The sequence below is a fragment of the Suncus etruscus genome, chromosome 7 (assembly GCF_024139225.1).
Source record: "Suncus etruscus isolate mSunEtr1 chromosome 7, mSunEtr1.pri.cur, whole genome shotgun sequence".
Lineage (NCBI taxonomy): Eukaryota > Metazoa > Chordata > Mammalia > Eulipotyphla > Soricidae > Suncus > Suncus etruscus.
The window spans coordinates 4,957,962-4,970,555 of record NC_064854.1 but is presented as its reverse complement, the minus strand read 5'-3'; the positions used below and the strand labels follow the sequence as shown (position 1 = coordinate 4,970,555).

At 38.9% G+C, this 12,594-nt stretch overlaps 1 protein-coding gene across 1 annotated transcript in view; it reads right to left on the bottom strand.

The window, feature by feature from the left end:
- Window positions 1–12,594, bottom strand: part of DDC (dopa decarboxylase) — an 80,789-nt gene that overhangs the window by 10,897 nt on the left and 57,298 nt on the right. Inside the window, exons 10-11 of the mRNA XM_049777478.1 lie at window positions 6,149–6,225; window positions 1,467–1,486 (exon numbers count right to left, since the gene is read on the bottom strand). Coding sequence (XP_049633435.1) covers window positions 1,467–1,486; window positions 6,149–6,225 — 97 coding nt within the window. The remainder of the gene's footprint in view (window positions 1–1,466; window positions 1,487–6,148; window positions 6,226–12,594) is intronic.

Below are 12,594 nucleotides of genomic sequence, written 5' to 3'. Positions count from 1 at the left end.
GCAAATGGTGGTGAGTGTTGACCACTTCAACAGCATGCCACTTATGAAGTGCAGTTCAAGCTCCATGGTACTTTTAATAGCCTTATGTCATAAGGAGAATGGCCAATCTATTATTTTGATCCAGAGGCATCATTCTAGTCAACCCCACTTATACCTGGAACTAGATGGAATGACATTCACTTTATCTTCCCACAGAGCTACAAAGAAGTTAACAGTTCATTTTTTTCTCCTTTATTTCATAGTTTTTGGTTTGGCAGTACCAGAGATAGAACTCATGACTTCACCTATGCAAGGTATGTACTCTACCACTAAGCCACACACTCCAGTCCAGACATGTAGGGATTTCCTATATATCAGAGAGAAAGCAAGCAGGTATAGGCTGAGAGACATCCAAATGCTGAATCTTGACTAATATATATATATTTTTTTCTTTGATTACAGTGTAATTTATTTGCTACCTTTTATTTTTCAAGTTGATAGGGGACCTTCTGTAAAAACTGAATGGGTATTTTTGAAGATCAGAAAAGTTATTGTGGGGTCTAGAAGAATCGCACAGTGACTTAAAGCACCTGCAGTACAAACATATGCTCGTGAGTTTAAAACCCTCTTGTCCCACTTCCACTGAGCATGATCCCAAAATCTGTTGTTTTAGCCTGGCAGCTTGGCTTTCTGTGATCTTTGGTGTTGTAAGTGACTTCTGCCACACCAAATAGGTGTGTGTAATCACCACAAAAAAGGGACAGACATGAAATTTTCCTATACATGAATGTACATAGAAACCTTTATGCTGAGTGAAATAAGTCAGAGGGAAAGAGAGAGACACCGAATAATCTCACTCATCCATGGGTTTTAAGAAAGTTAAAAGACATTGGTATAATTCCCAGAGATGAGGGCCGGAAGGACTGGCTCATGATATGAAGCTTACCACAAAGAGTGGTGAGTGCAGTTAGAAAAATAACTACACTAACAACTAGCATGACAATGTTAATGAGTGATAGAAGTAGACTACAGGCAGAGGGTGGGGTAGGAGGGAGATGGGGGGGCACCGGGTGGTAGGAATGTTGCACTGGTAAAGGGAGGTTGTTCTTTGACTGAAGCCAAACTACAATCATGTTTGTAATCACGGTGTTTAAAATAAGAAATAAAAAATAAAATGTCCTCAAAAAGAAAAGGAGTGGGGGCATAATACCTAGCAAGCTCTACAAGCACCATAACCAGGAAGTACTTGTAAGTACATAAGCAACCATCACAACAGACCTCAGAGAGCAACACAGTCATAATTTTCCCACCCGCCCTAGCAAGCATGTGCACAAGCATGACGATTTGAAGAAGGCAACTGACAGTGAGTTCTGCAGCTAAGCATGCAAATACCAAAATCTGATGTGTACTCAAGGGATTAAGACAGGACCCAGATTGGCACTGTAATGTCACAGACCTGGAGCTCCACGGACCACTCTCCCACTTACCCTGTAGTCCGTGATCAAGCCTAGGAAAGAGAAGGACAAAGAAGAAAGCATTAGATAGGATTGTTGATGCCTCTCTCTTCATCTTCCTGCATCCCTACCTGTCCTCTCTTGAGCTATCGAAGACCAAAGAGGCATTCTGTTTCTCTCACTCTTTACCATTTTCCTGATAGTTGTTAGTATAGTTATTTCTCTAACTGCATTCAGATGGAGGGCATTGGGGGTGGGAATGTTGCACTGGTGAAGGGCGGTGTTCTTTTTATGGCTGAAATTCAACTACAAACATGTTTGTACTCATAGTACTTAAAGATATTATTGAAAAAGAAAAAAGTAGTATGACCAATGAGGGCAAAAGCTGAAAACACTTCTCCTGGTTTCAAGGGCAGTCCCTGGAGTGGGTGCCCTGAATTCATATTGAATGTGTTCAATTATAAATTATTTTCTTTTTTTTTTTTTTTTTTTTTTTTTTTTGGTTTTTGGGCCACACCCTGTGACGCTCAGGGGTTACTCCTGGCTATGCGCTCAGAAGTTGCTCCTGGCTTCTTGGGGGACCATATGGGATGCCGGGGGATCGAACCGCGGTCCGTCCTCGGCTAGCGCAGGCAAGGCAGGCACCTTACCTCCAGCGCCACCGCCCGGCCCCATAAATTATTTTCAACGACACTACTGAAGAGACTGGTGTTAAAATACTGTATGCTCGCAATTCGATCATGAATTGTAGTGTACCTATCTGAGACCCTGGACACTACTGCTGTGCTATTGCTCTGGCCTGTGATCCAACTATCTTATAGCTTTTAACCCACTGAATAGCTGACTCCTTGTTACAATTTCAAGAAAATTCAAAGCCTACCATCTGACTAGAAGAAAACGGGCCTTTCTCCATTCAGATCATACTACAAAGAGATAGGCAAACATGCAACGCCATTTGGTCAGGTTCAACCTCCTAATTTCATGAGTGACCCTGAAAAAGAAACCCAAACTCACATTGCCAGTATCAATTCCTATCAATGTTCTCTCTTTTTTTTTTTCCACCACACTGAATGGAGTCAAACAAACGTCAACACTAGAGTCACCAGAATTAACCTGGCAGGAATTCCTAGACACTAATAGAAACGAGATAACAGCTTTCAAAACATACTTAGCTTGTAATAGTCCTTCTGGGAGAATTTGTTGAAAATGAAGATGACACTCTAAGTGAAGATGGGTGACCCTTCTTTTTGGTTTGGACCATAGAACTGCCCATCATGGCGGTTACATGATTATTTAAATGCTATGTCAAGGAAATCAAGTTTGAAACTTAGTTATTCAGTTGCTCTGGTCTCTTCAGATGCTCAAGATCAGCTTGAGTTATAGCAAGTTCTATAAAATGAGAATGGAATTGTATGCAGCCTTCAGGAAAAATGAAGTCATGAAATTTTCCTATACATGAAAACTATTATGCTGAAAAGAGTAAGAGGGAGAGAGACACAGAATAGTCTCACTAATCTGTGGGATTTAAAAAAAAATGACAGTATTATAAATAATACCCAGAGACAATAGAGATGAGAGTTGGAAGCACAACAGGCCCATGGTATGAAGCTTCCCACAAAGAGTGGCAAGTGCAGTGAGATAAATAACTACACCAACAACTATCATGACAATGGTAGTGAGTGAGAGAAATGGAACACCTGTCTTAAAGACAGGCGGGTGTGGGGAGGAAGGTAATGGGGGGGTCATTGATGGTGATGGGAAGGATGCAGTTATGAAGGAGGGTGCTCTTTTTCTATAACTGAAACCCAACACAAACATGTTTGTAATCATGGTGCTTAAATAAAGATATTATTATTATTTTTATTATTTAAAAAAGAGAGAATAGAAGTATAAGATTCAGACTCAATAGTTTTCATGACCAAACCACATCTTTGCTGAATGAAAGAGCATGTTTACAGAGCATGTTTCTATATGAGCTGGCTGAAGAACAACTGGGTTTACTTGGAGGTTTTCTTGCATAAGTGTTTACTTCTTTGTGTGTGTGGGACAAATGTTGGTGACAAAACCAACCCTCACATGGGTAAGACAGGTAGTCTGCCTATAAGCTACATCCCTGGTCCAAAGAGTTTATGCTTAACATAAATAATCCCAACGTCCACTTGCAGTGGTTTCCAGAAACAGTGGACTAATGTGAATATGCCATATATCCTTGAAGACTTTAAAATTATACAATATGTATTTGGGGTGAGCAGCGTCTACACTTGCAAATGGAAGATGTGAAAACAAAAAAACACTTAAGACTGACAAGAAATCCAACAACATTTTAACATCTGGGTTTATTGAATTCATTGTTTAATCCTGACTATTTTCAAAATGTATTGCATTTATAAATAAAATATCATTTCTGCTTTGGTTACTTCCATGTCACCTGTGTCATTATGGAAAGTATTCCTGAGTTTCTGGGTGTCCATGGAAGGGGACAGTGCCCATGCCTCGCCTTTCTGATGACTTCTATTCCAGCCACTATTAAGAAAACATTGCTATTTTCTTTTTTGTCTTTGTTTTTGTTTTGGGGCCATACTCAGCAGTGCTCAGGGGTTACTCCTGGATCTGTGCTCAGAAATTGCTCCTGGCTTGGTGAACCATATGGAATGCCAGGAATCGAACCTGGGTCCATCTGGGGTCAGTACTTTCAATGCAAACACTCTGCCCTTTCTGTCACTTTGGCCCGCAAACATTGCTATTTCCTAGACAAGGCCTGATTCACCATCAGAAAATTGAGTAATTATTGTTACTGTTTCTCCTAAATTTATGGTTCTGAGGATTCTTTATTATCCAGGGATAGAGCAGACTATAGAAGCGCCACAAGACTTTGTCTTTCCTTCCCTTGTGGGCCCATTCTGAAGCCAGAGCTGGTGGTATGAGGGCCTGTAGTGAATAAAGTGTGTGGCCCTCAAAATTGTGGGAGACTGCTCAGCAGGTAGATAAATATGGGCACAGATGTTGTCAGAGAAAGTCTGCACGCATCCCTTCTCTACCACATACATTTTAGTTTATCAGGATCTCAATGGAGTCTCAGATTATCTTAACTGGCAGAGATAATTTTTAGGGACACTTCAAATTTTAGCAGCAAGAAAAGCAGCATAAGGAGACTCTCAGAGAAACCAGATTGCACCGTGGACATGCCTGAGAGTTTGGATAGGACTTAGAGGAAAGTGCACAGTACTTTGTGTTTTCCAAGAATGGCACTTCAAGTAAGGTCTTTGTGTTTTATTTTGTTTTGTTTTTTGATTTTTGGGTCCCAGTGGCACTCAGGGGTTAGTTACTCCTGGCTCTGCACTCAGAAATCTTTCCTGGAAGACTTGGAGAACCAGATGGGATGTCAGGGATCAAACCTGGGTTCATCCTGAGTTGGCAGCATGCAAGGCAAACATCCTACCACTGTCCTATCACTCTAACCTCTCGAATAAGGTTTCTTCTTTCCTTTCTTTCCTTTTCTTTTCCTTTATTTAAAATTTCTTTTACTTAATTTTTAATAGGTGAATCTCTACTACAATATCATACATAGACTATATAGGATTTCTTTTTTTTCCTTGTAACATAATTTTATTCTTTAAAATTCATATTTATGTTTCTTTCCCTTTTTATTAAATAATATATTTATTTAAGCACCATGATTATAAACATGTTTGTAGTTGGGTTTCAGTTATAAAAAAAGAACACCCCCCTTCACCAGTGCAACCTTCCCACCACCAATGCCCCCTTTTTTATCCTTCTCTTACCCCCTGCCTGTATTCAAGACAGGCATTCTACTTCTCTCATTCACTACCATTGTTGTGATAGTTGTTGGTATAGCTATTTCTCTCACTGCACTCACCACTCTTGGTGATGAGCTTTATATCATGGGTTGGTCCTCCCAGCCCTCATCTCTATTGTCTCAGTGCATTATTACAATAATGTCCTTTATTTTCTTAAATCCCACAGATGAATGAGACTATTCTGTGTCTATCTTTCTCCCTCTGACTCATTTTACTTAACATAGTAGTTTCCATGTCCATCAATGTATAGGAAAATTTTATGACTACACCTCTCCTGGTGGCTGCATAGTATTACATTACATAGATATACCACAGTTTCTTTAGCCCTTTTCTTTTTTTATTTTCTTTTCTGCTCTTCATTACAGCTTCATCTATCTCGAATGCCCCGTATGTAGGCTATCTGTGAGCACAAGACAAGAGTCACCCCAGGGTGTGGTTTGTCTCATCTCACCAGATTTGAGGGCAGACACTGAGACAACCATAGAAAACAGGTTTCCAAATTGACAACCTCAACCAATTTTTCATGCCTCAAATATATAACTTCCAGTAAAAGTGTTCATACACGTTCCCCTTATAATATTAGGTATGAATAAAGGGAAATGCTCAGACAACCACCAGGGTAAGCAAAATAACCAGTATCATATGCAGGTGAAATCCAATATTAGCAGAGATCCAGGCAGCCCATGGACCTCCCTGGCTTACACTGTACATTTCTGGGAGAGGGTCAAAGGTTTTATCCTGAGTCCTCCTAAGAACACATGAAGACTTCCTTTTGGGAATTGCGTGTCCAGACCTAAATTAAGTTTCTCCCTATGGAATTCCTCCTCTCTGGCTCTCTGGGTCTTCAAATATAGAGCCAAGAGGACTAAGACTGTAGAGGATCAGACTAAAACTTACCTGAATCCTGGTGACTGTGCTTCAAGTAGAGAGGGTCCAGTTTAAAGGCTCCAGTTAAATCTGTTCTCTTTTTCACCCTGATTTGACAACAAAGGAGGAAGTTTAAGAATAAGCTGGAAAGGATGCCTCTGCCATTTGCCACTTGGGTGCTCCTCCTCCTTCTAGGCTCAGCCTAGGGCAGTGGCCAGGCCCCCTTTCCTTCCCTCAGTTCTGCATGCACCAGCACCTCCACTTCTTCACTGGAGGAGAGTGTCATATTCTGGACTCCAAGTACTTAGCATATACATTATATATATATCATATACATTATATATATACTTAGCATATACAAGTACATTAGCATATAATGTTTTTTTTAAAAAATGTTTGGGACCAGGGAGATAAAGTGGAGAGATAGAAGTCGTGATTTGAAAGAAGGAACCCTGAGTTTGATCCCTGGAATTAAAGTACCTCCAAGAGTGTTCCCTGAACACCAGGCTGGAAATACCTTAGCTGAATATATTGGATATATCAAATGCATACTGAGTGGAAAGGAGTGAAATGCTTCTTACCATACCCTACAGTTTGTCCTGGGCACCTTCTACACTGGACTCTTCACTTATATCTTTTCAAATAAACAGCTAGTACATGGATTGATGCTGGTTAGAAGGTCTCAAGGGTTTGAAGAAGCCTACTGAAACGTTAATATAAGTAAGCATTTGCCTGAGTTCTGTGAATGGTTTTAGTGATTTATTGAACCTGAAAAATCTGGAAGAGTGTAAGAACTCTGATTTTGCAGTCAAATTGAGCAAATTCCTAATGGAACCCACTACTTTCTGCTAGTGTTGTTGGATGTGTGTGTGTGTGTGTGTGTGTGTGTATGTGTGTATGTTTAGGAGGGGGTTCTCAATAATATGTGAGTGACAGCATTGAACTGTGTTGTGGGACTCCCTATAGTATCTTGAGATGAGGAATTAAGTATTGGAGGATAAATCTCTTACCTTAATAGGATTCTAATTCATCTGCCTTGAAAGGTAACGTGAGTACATACATATAAACAAAGGGCACAATGAAAACATTGTGGGTGTGGGTGATGTCCTCCTCAGAGTCCAACCCTTCTATACTGTATGTCTCAGAGAACATACAGGGTAGTAGTCATACATCACAACTCGGTTCAAAACTCCCCTTTGGACTAGAATTTGAGGCATTTTGGTAATTGCCTCTCTGCCTCATTGACAACATGAACACCATGTCAAGGCAATTTTGTGGAGAGAGGATCCTTGGGAGTAAATTAGAAAAGAAACATCCATCTAACTTATATCTAACTTACCGCTTAGTCTTGAGAGTAAATATAATGTGAAAACCCTCAAAGATACAACTCAGTGAGCATGAAATAAGAAGCCCAATATAGTACCCATCAATAAGTAGTTAAAGGGGAAGAGTTAGAGTTATTGAGCTGTAAGTTGTCAACAAACTCTCTAGTCCTGACTCTCTGACCTGGAGTTCCTTGGCTTTATATGATGGCATTGAGATCTGTGGACAGACATTTTAGTGCATTGTGGGTTTCATATGAGAACCAATTAGAGGAACAGCCTTAGTTTTCTTTGTACTGGAAAAGCCTAGGCTTAAAGGGATTCAAAGAGCAAGAATATAGGAAATGTTTATTTGTTCTCAGTAAACCTCAGTCCTGTAAATGAAGCTCCCACTTCACTTCTAACTGACTATAAACAATGTCCTTTGAGCCTTTCATAACACTAAAAACGTTATGTGATAACAATTATTCTGTAATAAAACTTGATTGTTTGGTTAAGTTTACTATTAGAAGAATTATATATTTCTGTTGGGTCAAAATGTATCTATCAGCATATAATATCTAATAGCTACGTGATTTTCCATGTTTCCTATTCTTGAATCAATTTTTGTAACACACTATCAGGAGATTAGTATAGCAAAGGGGCCAGCTACAAAGTCAACATACAAAAATTTGTTGCATTCTATATGCAAATAACAAACTACAGAAGAAAGCAGAGTCCATTCCATTTAAAATAGTGTCCCAAAGGGACTGGAACAATTGCACAATGGTAAAGAGTTTGCTTTTTACATGGGCAACCCAGAATGAACCTGGGTTCAATCCCCGGCTTCCCATATGGTCCCCTGAGTCAGGAACAATTTCTGACCACATAGCCAGGAGTAATCCCTGAGTGTCACTGTGTATAGCTCCAACATCCCCCCCAAATAGTGCCCCAATCATCATGTATTTAAGAATCAATTCAACAAAATATGTAAGAGAACTATACTTTGGAAATTATAAGCACTTAGAAAGAGATAGAAGATAATCATAGGAAATGGAAAAGTATTAGATGTTCATGGTTAGAAGAATCAATGGTGTCAAAATAACTATTTTACTACATTATTATATAGTCAATAAAAACCCACACCTAAATTCATATGACATTTTCAAAGATGTAGAAGCCAGTGACAAATTTTATATGCAATCATAAGAACATCCCAAATAGGCAATCCTATATTGAGAAATGTGAAATTGGGGAGTATCTCATTTAATTTGAAACCATACTGAAAAGATATACTGATTAAAATGGTATGTTCAATGAGCTATAATCAAGTAACCAAATGTAACAAAAGACAAATTCTCAGTTCTATGGTCAACTAGTTTTCTATGAGTGAGCTGGGTCCATAAAATAGAGTGAATATAGCCTCTTCAACAAATGGTGTTGGGAAAGCTGGATAATCACATTAAAAAATAAAGCTGGGAGGTCGGAGAGATAGCATGGAGGTAAGGCATTTGCCTTGCATGCAGAAGGTTGGTGGTTTGAATCCTGGCATCCCATATGGTCCCCTGAGCCTGCCAGGAGTGATTTCTGGGCTCATAGCCAGAAGTAACCCCTGAGCATAGCCGGGTGTGGACCCAAAAATCACACAAAAATAAATAAAGAAAGCTGAATGTATATCTCATACCTTACACAAAAAGTCAATTCAAAGTGGATCAAAGACCTTGAAATTAAACCATAATGTATAAAATGTATTAATAAAAATATCAGCACAATGTCCCAACATTTGGAACTCAAAGCTGTCTTCAATAATTTGATTCCATTGTCAAAGACAACAGAATCAAAAATAAACTAATGGGACTACATCAAATTAAGAGTCTCTGCATGGCAAAAGAAATACAACCTGAAACTAAAAAGCAACCAACTAAATGAGAGAAAATAGTTCACTCTACACATCAGAGAAAGGCTTAATATCCACAAGATATAAAGAACTCACAAAGATTAATAACAACAAACCAAAACTAATTGGGGAGAGAAAATGAATGAACACTTCTCTAAAGATTTAGAAGATAAATAGACAAGTGGAACATGAAAAAGTTGTCCTCATCATCACCTGTCAAGAAAATCCAAATCAAGATAGCATTGAGATATCATTTTATACTGATTTAAATATGTAAAAAATACTTATAAGCAATCTATGCTGGAAAGAACGTATAAAGAAACACTCATTCACTGCTGATGAAAATATTGACTAAAACTATTCTATCCCTATGGAAAGCAAGATGACTATTTCCCAGAAAAGTAAGAGTAGAGTTTTTATATGACCCAGAAATTCAATTTTTTTCTTTTTTTCTTTTATATTTTTTGGGGGGGGTCACAACCAGCAGTGCTCAGGGGTTACTTTTGGCTCTATGCTCAGAAATTGCCTCTGGCAGTCACGGGGGACTATATGGGATGCGGGATTTGAATCACCATCCTTCTGAAAAGAAGGCAAATGCCTTACCTCCATGATATCTCTCCAGCCCCAAATTTAATTTCTTTATATCATTCCCCAGAACACACAAAAAACATTTAATTCAAAGGATGCCAAGAGCCAAAGTTCTAGTAAGGTCAGAGCTAAGGAAAGTCCTGTTAGGAAAACTTACCTGAAGCAAATTTCTCTAGGCAGTAAAACAATTATAAATGTTTTACTAGACTTGAGGGTGTCTTGTGACAAGGGGCACCTTGAAAATATCCTAACCTTTCTGAGAAAGGAATGTTGACAGTTTATTGTACATTTTTTTGTGGTTTAATAACTCCTGTTATCATGAATATTTTGCCTGCCCATATTTGCTTTAGTCTGTAATCTATTTAAAGTGCTTTTTCTGTTTTAATAAATGGAACCTCCCCATTCTCTCTCTGTCTCTATGTCTCTTTGTCTGTCTTAAGTTTATTGTTTGTCTTTGTTTTGTGTTCATTTGCACGTCACCCCCTCCCCGAGAAATATCCATGAGAAAATGTCCCACAGGATGGATCAAAAGGACTTAAGCATACCATTATTAAACCAGCACTTAGTACAGTAGCTAGACTATGAACTCAATCTAATGGCCAATGACAGATGAGTGGATAATGAAGACATGGTACATTACACAATGAAACACTGAACAGCAGAAAACAACCCCAAGGTCTTTCTATATGGTCCCAGGAAAAGTTCTGCTCAGTTGCGGTTGTCAAAGTCAGTCTTCTGTAATTAGAGAGTTTGGTTTTGCACAAATCCCAGGACAAAGCCAGGGTGTCACGGAGCATCTAAAAGACTAATTTTAGCAAGATACTAAGCATCTATAGAACACACTCCAAGTTTTATGTAGAAGTGATTTCTTAAAGCAAATCTAATTTGATAAGGATCACACGGAATGATCTCTAGCAGCTTCGGTTTTGAGTTTGCTTTTGCGCACACACCTTTCCAGGGCTGTTGGCTGAAGTCTTCAGCTCAGATCACAACTCATGCAGCCTCTGAAAAGGCAACTTCGGTGAGAAGCTCTCCTTCATCTCTCTTCATTAACTAGTGGACAGTGACTCAATGAACCCATGGAGATAGGTCCCTGGCAGCTTCTACTCTGTCTTCCAACTCCCAGATTATCCCTTGAGTACCTGATCTACACTAAACACAACCTTCATGTTATCACTTTTGATCATTATTGGTCTCAGTTTCTTTTTATTTAGTTTCACAGAGCTTTGTTTATACTTTGCTTGTTAGAGTAGATTTTATATATATATATATATATATATATATATATATATATATATATATATATGCCACAGCCAGCAACACTCAGGGGTTACTGTTGGCTCTGCACTTAGAAATCATTCCTGGTAGCCTCGGGGGACCCTATGAGATGCTGGGATAGAACCCGTCTCTACCCTGAATCGGCAGCGTGCAAAGCAAACACCCTACCACTGTGCTATCACTCTGGCCCCTATAATTTATATAATTTTTATATTTCATAAAATATATTTTATGTATGTATATACTTTGTTTATATTTTACTGTGCCCTGTCTTGGTCTCCTAAACCCAGAGATACAGCATCTGTTCTCAGCTCCAAGGAGCTCAAAAATCAAGATTCTTCCAATTAATCTTGACATTTTTTCCGGTCATTGTTCTCATCGAATGGCTTTGGCCTCAGCTAATGGCTGTGGCTTCACCACCATCATTACTGAGTGTCATTCCCAGGCAGGGCTCTGGACAGAGAAATGCAGGTCGTGTGCATAAGTCCAAGTCTCTCTTTAGGCAAAGCAGAACTAAATGTGCCCTTACAAAATAAGAATGAAACAAATTTTCCAGTGTAATAATACAAATGCATAGAGTATAAACAAAAAAGAAAATATAAAAGCTTTATATGTATAAATTTATATTTTGCATTTACAAAATATAACATTTAATTAAACAAATCAAGAAGCCTAAGAAAGATTCTAGAGAACTAGAGAGATAGTAGTGGCTAGGAGGCTAGGAGGCATGTGCCTAACACCAGTTTATTCGCAGCATCCTGAGCATTCTTGAGTGTAACGCTGGAAGCCCAAAGGACAGAGAAACACAAACTGTGAATTCAGTGGCACCTAAGCGTTACTTGTAAGGTCCTAGTGGTTTCCAGCACCATACAAGGCCAGCACTAAAATGCTGACCCAGTTGCCCCAAAATTGCTGGGAGTAGCTCCTGGGTCCCCTGAGTACTGTTTGTTCCTGACTCTTGGGCAAAACAAAACAAAGCAAAACAGGGGCCAGCGAGGTGGCACTAGAGGTAAGGTGTCTGCCTTGCAAGTGCTAGCCAAGGAAGGACTGTGGTTCGATCCCCCGGCGTCCCATATGGTCCCCCTAAGCCAGGGGCAATTTCTGAGTGCTTAGCCAGGAGTAATCCCTGAGCATCAAATGGGTGTGGCCCAAGAAACAAACAAACAAACAAAAAAACCCAAAGCAAAACAACAACCAAAAATAAATAAATAAATAAAAATCCAAACCAAAATTATAAGGTTTAAAATAAATTGATCCAGTTTAAATCTTTACATATTTACCCTTACGACTTTTTCTTTTTATAAAATATTTCATATTTATATATATTTTAAAATTCTTTTTTCTGTTTTGATGGTCATTTTCAGTTGTTCTGAGGCTTATGCCTAGCTCTGTGTCCAGGAGTTATTTCAGGA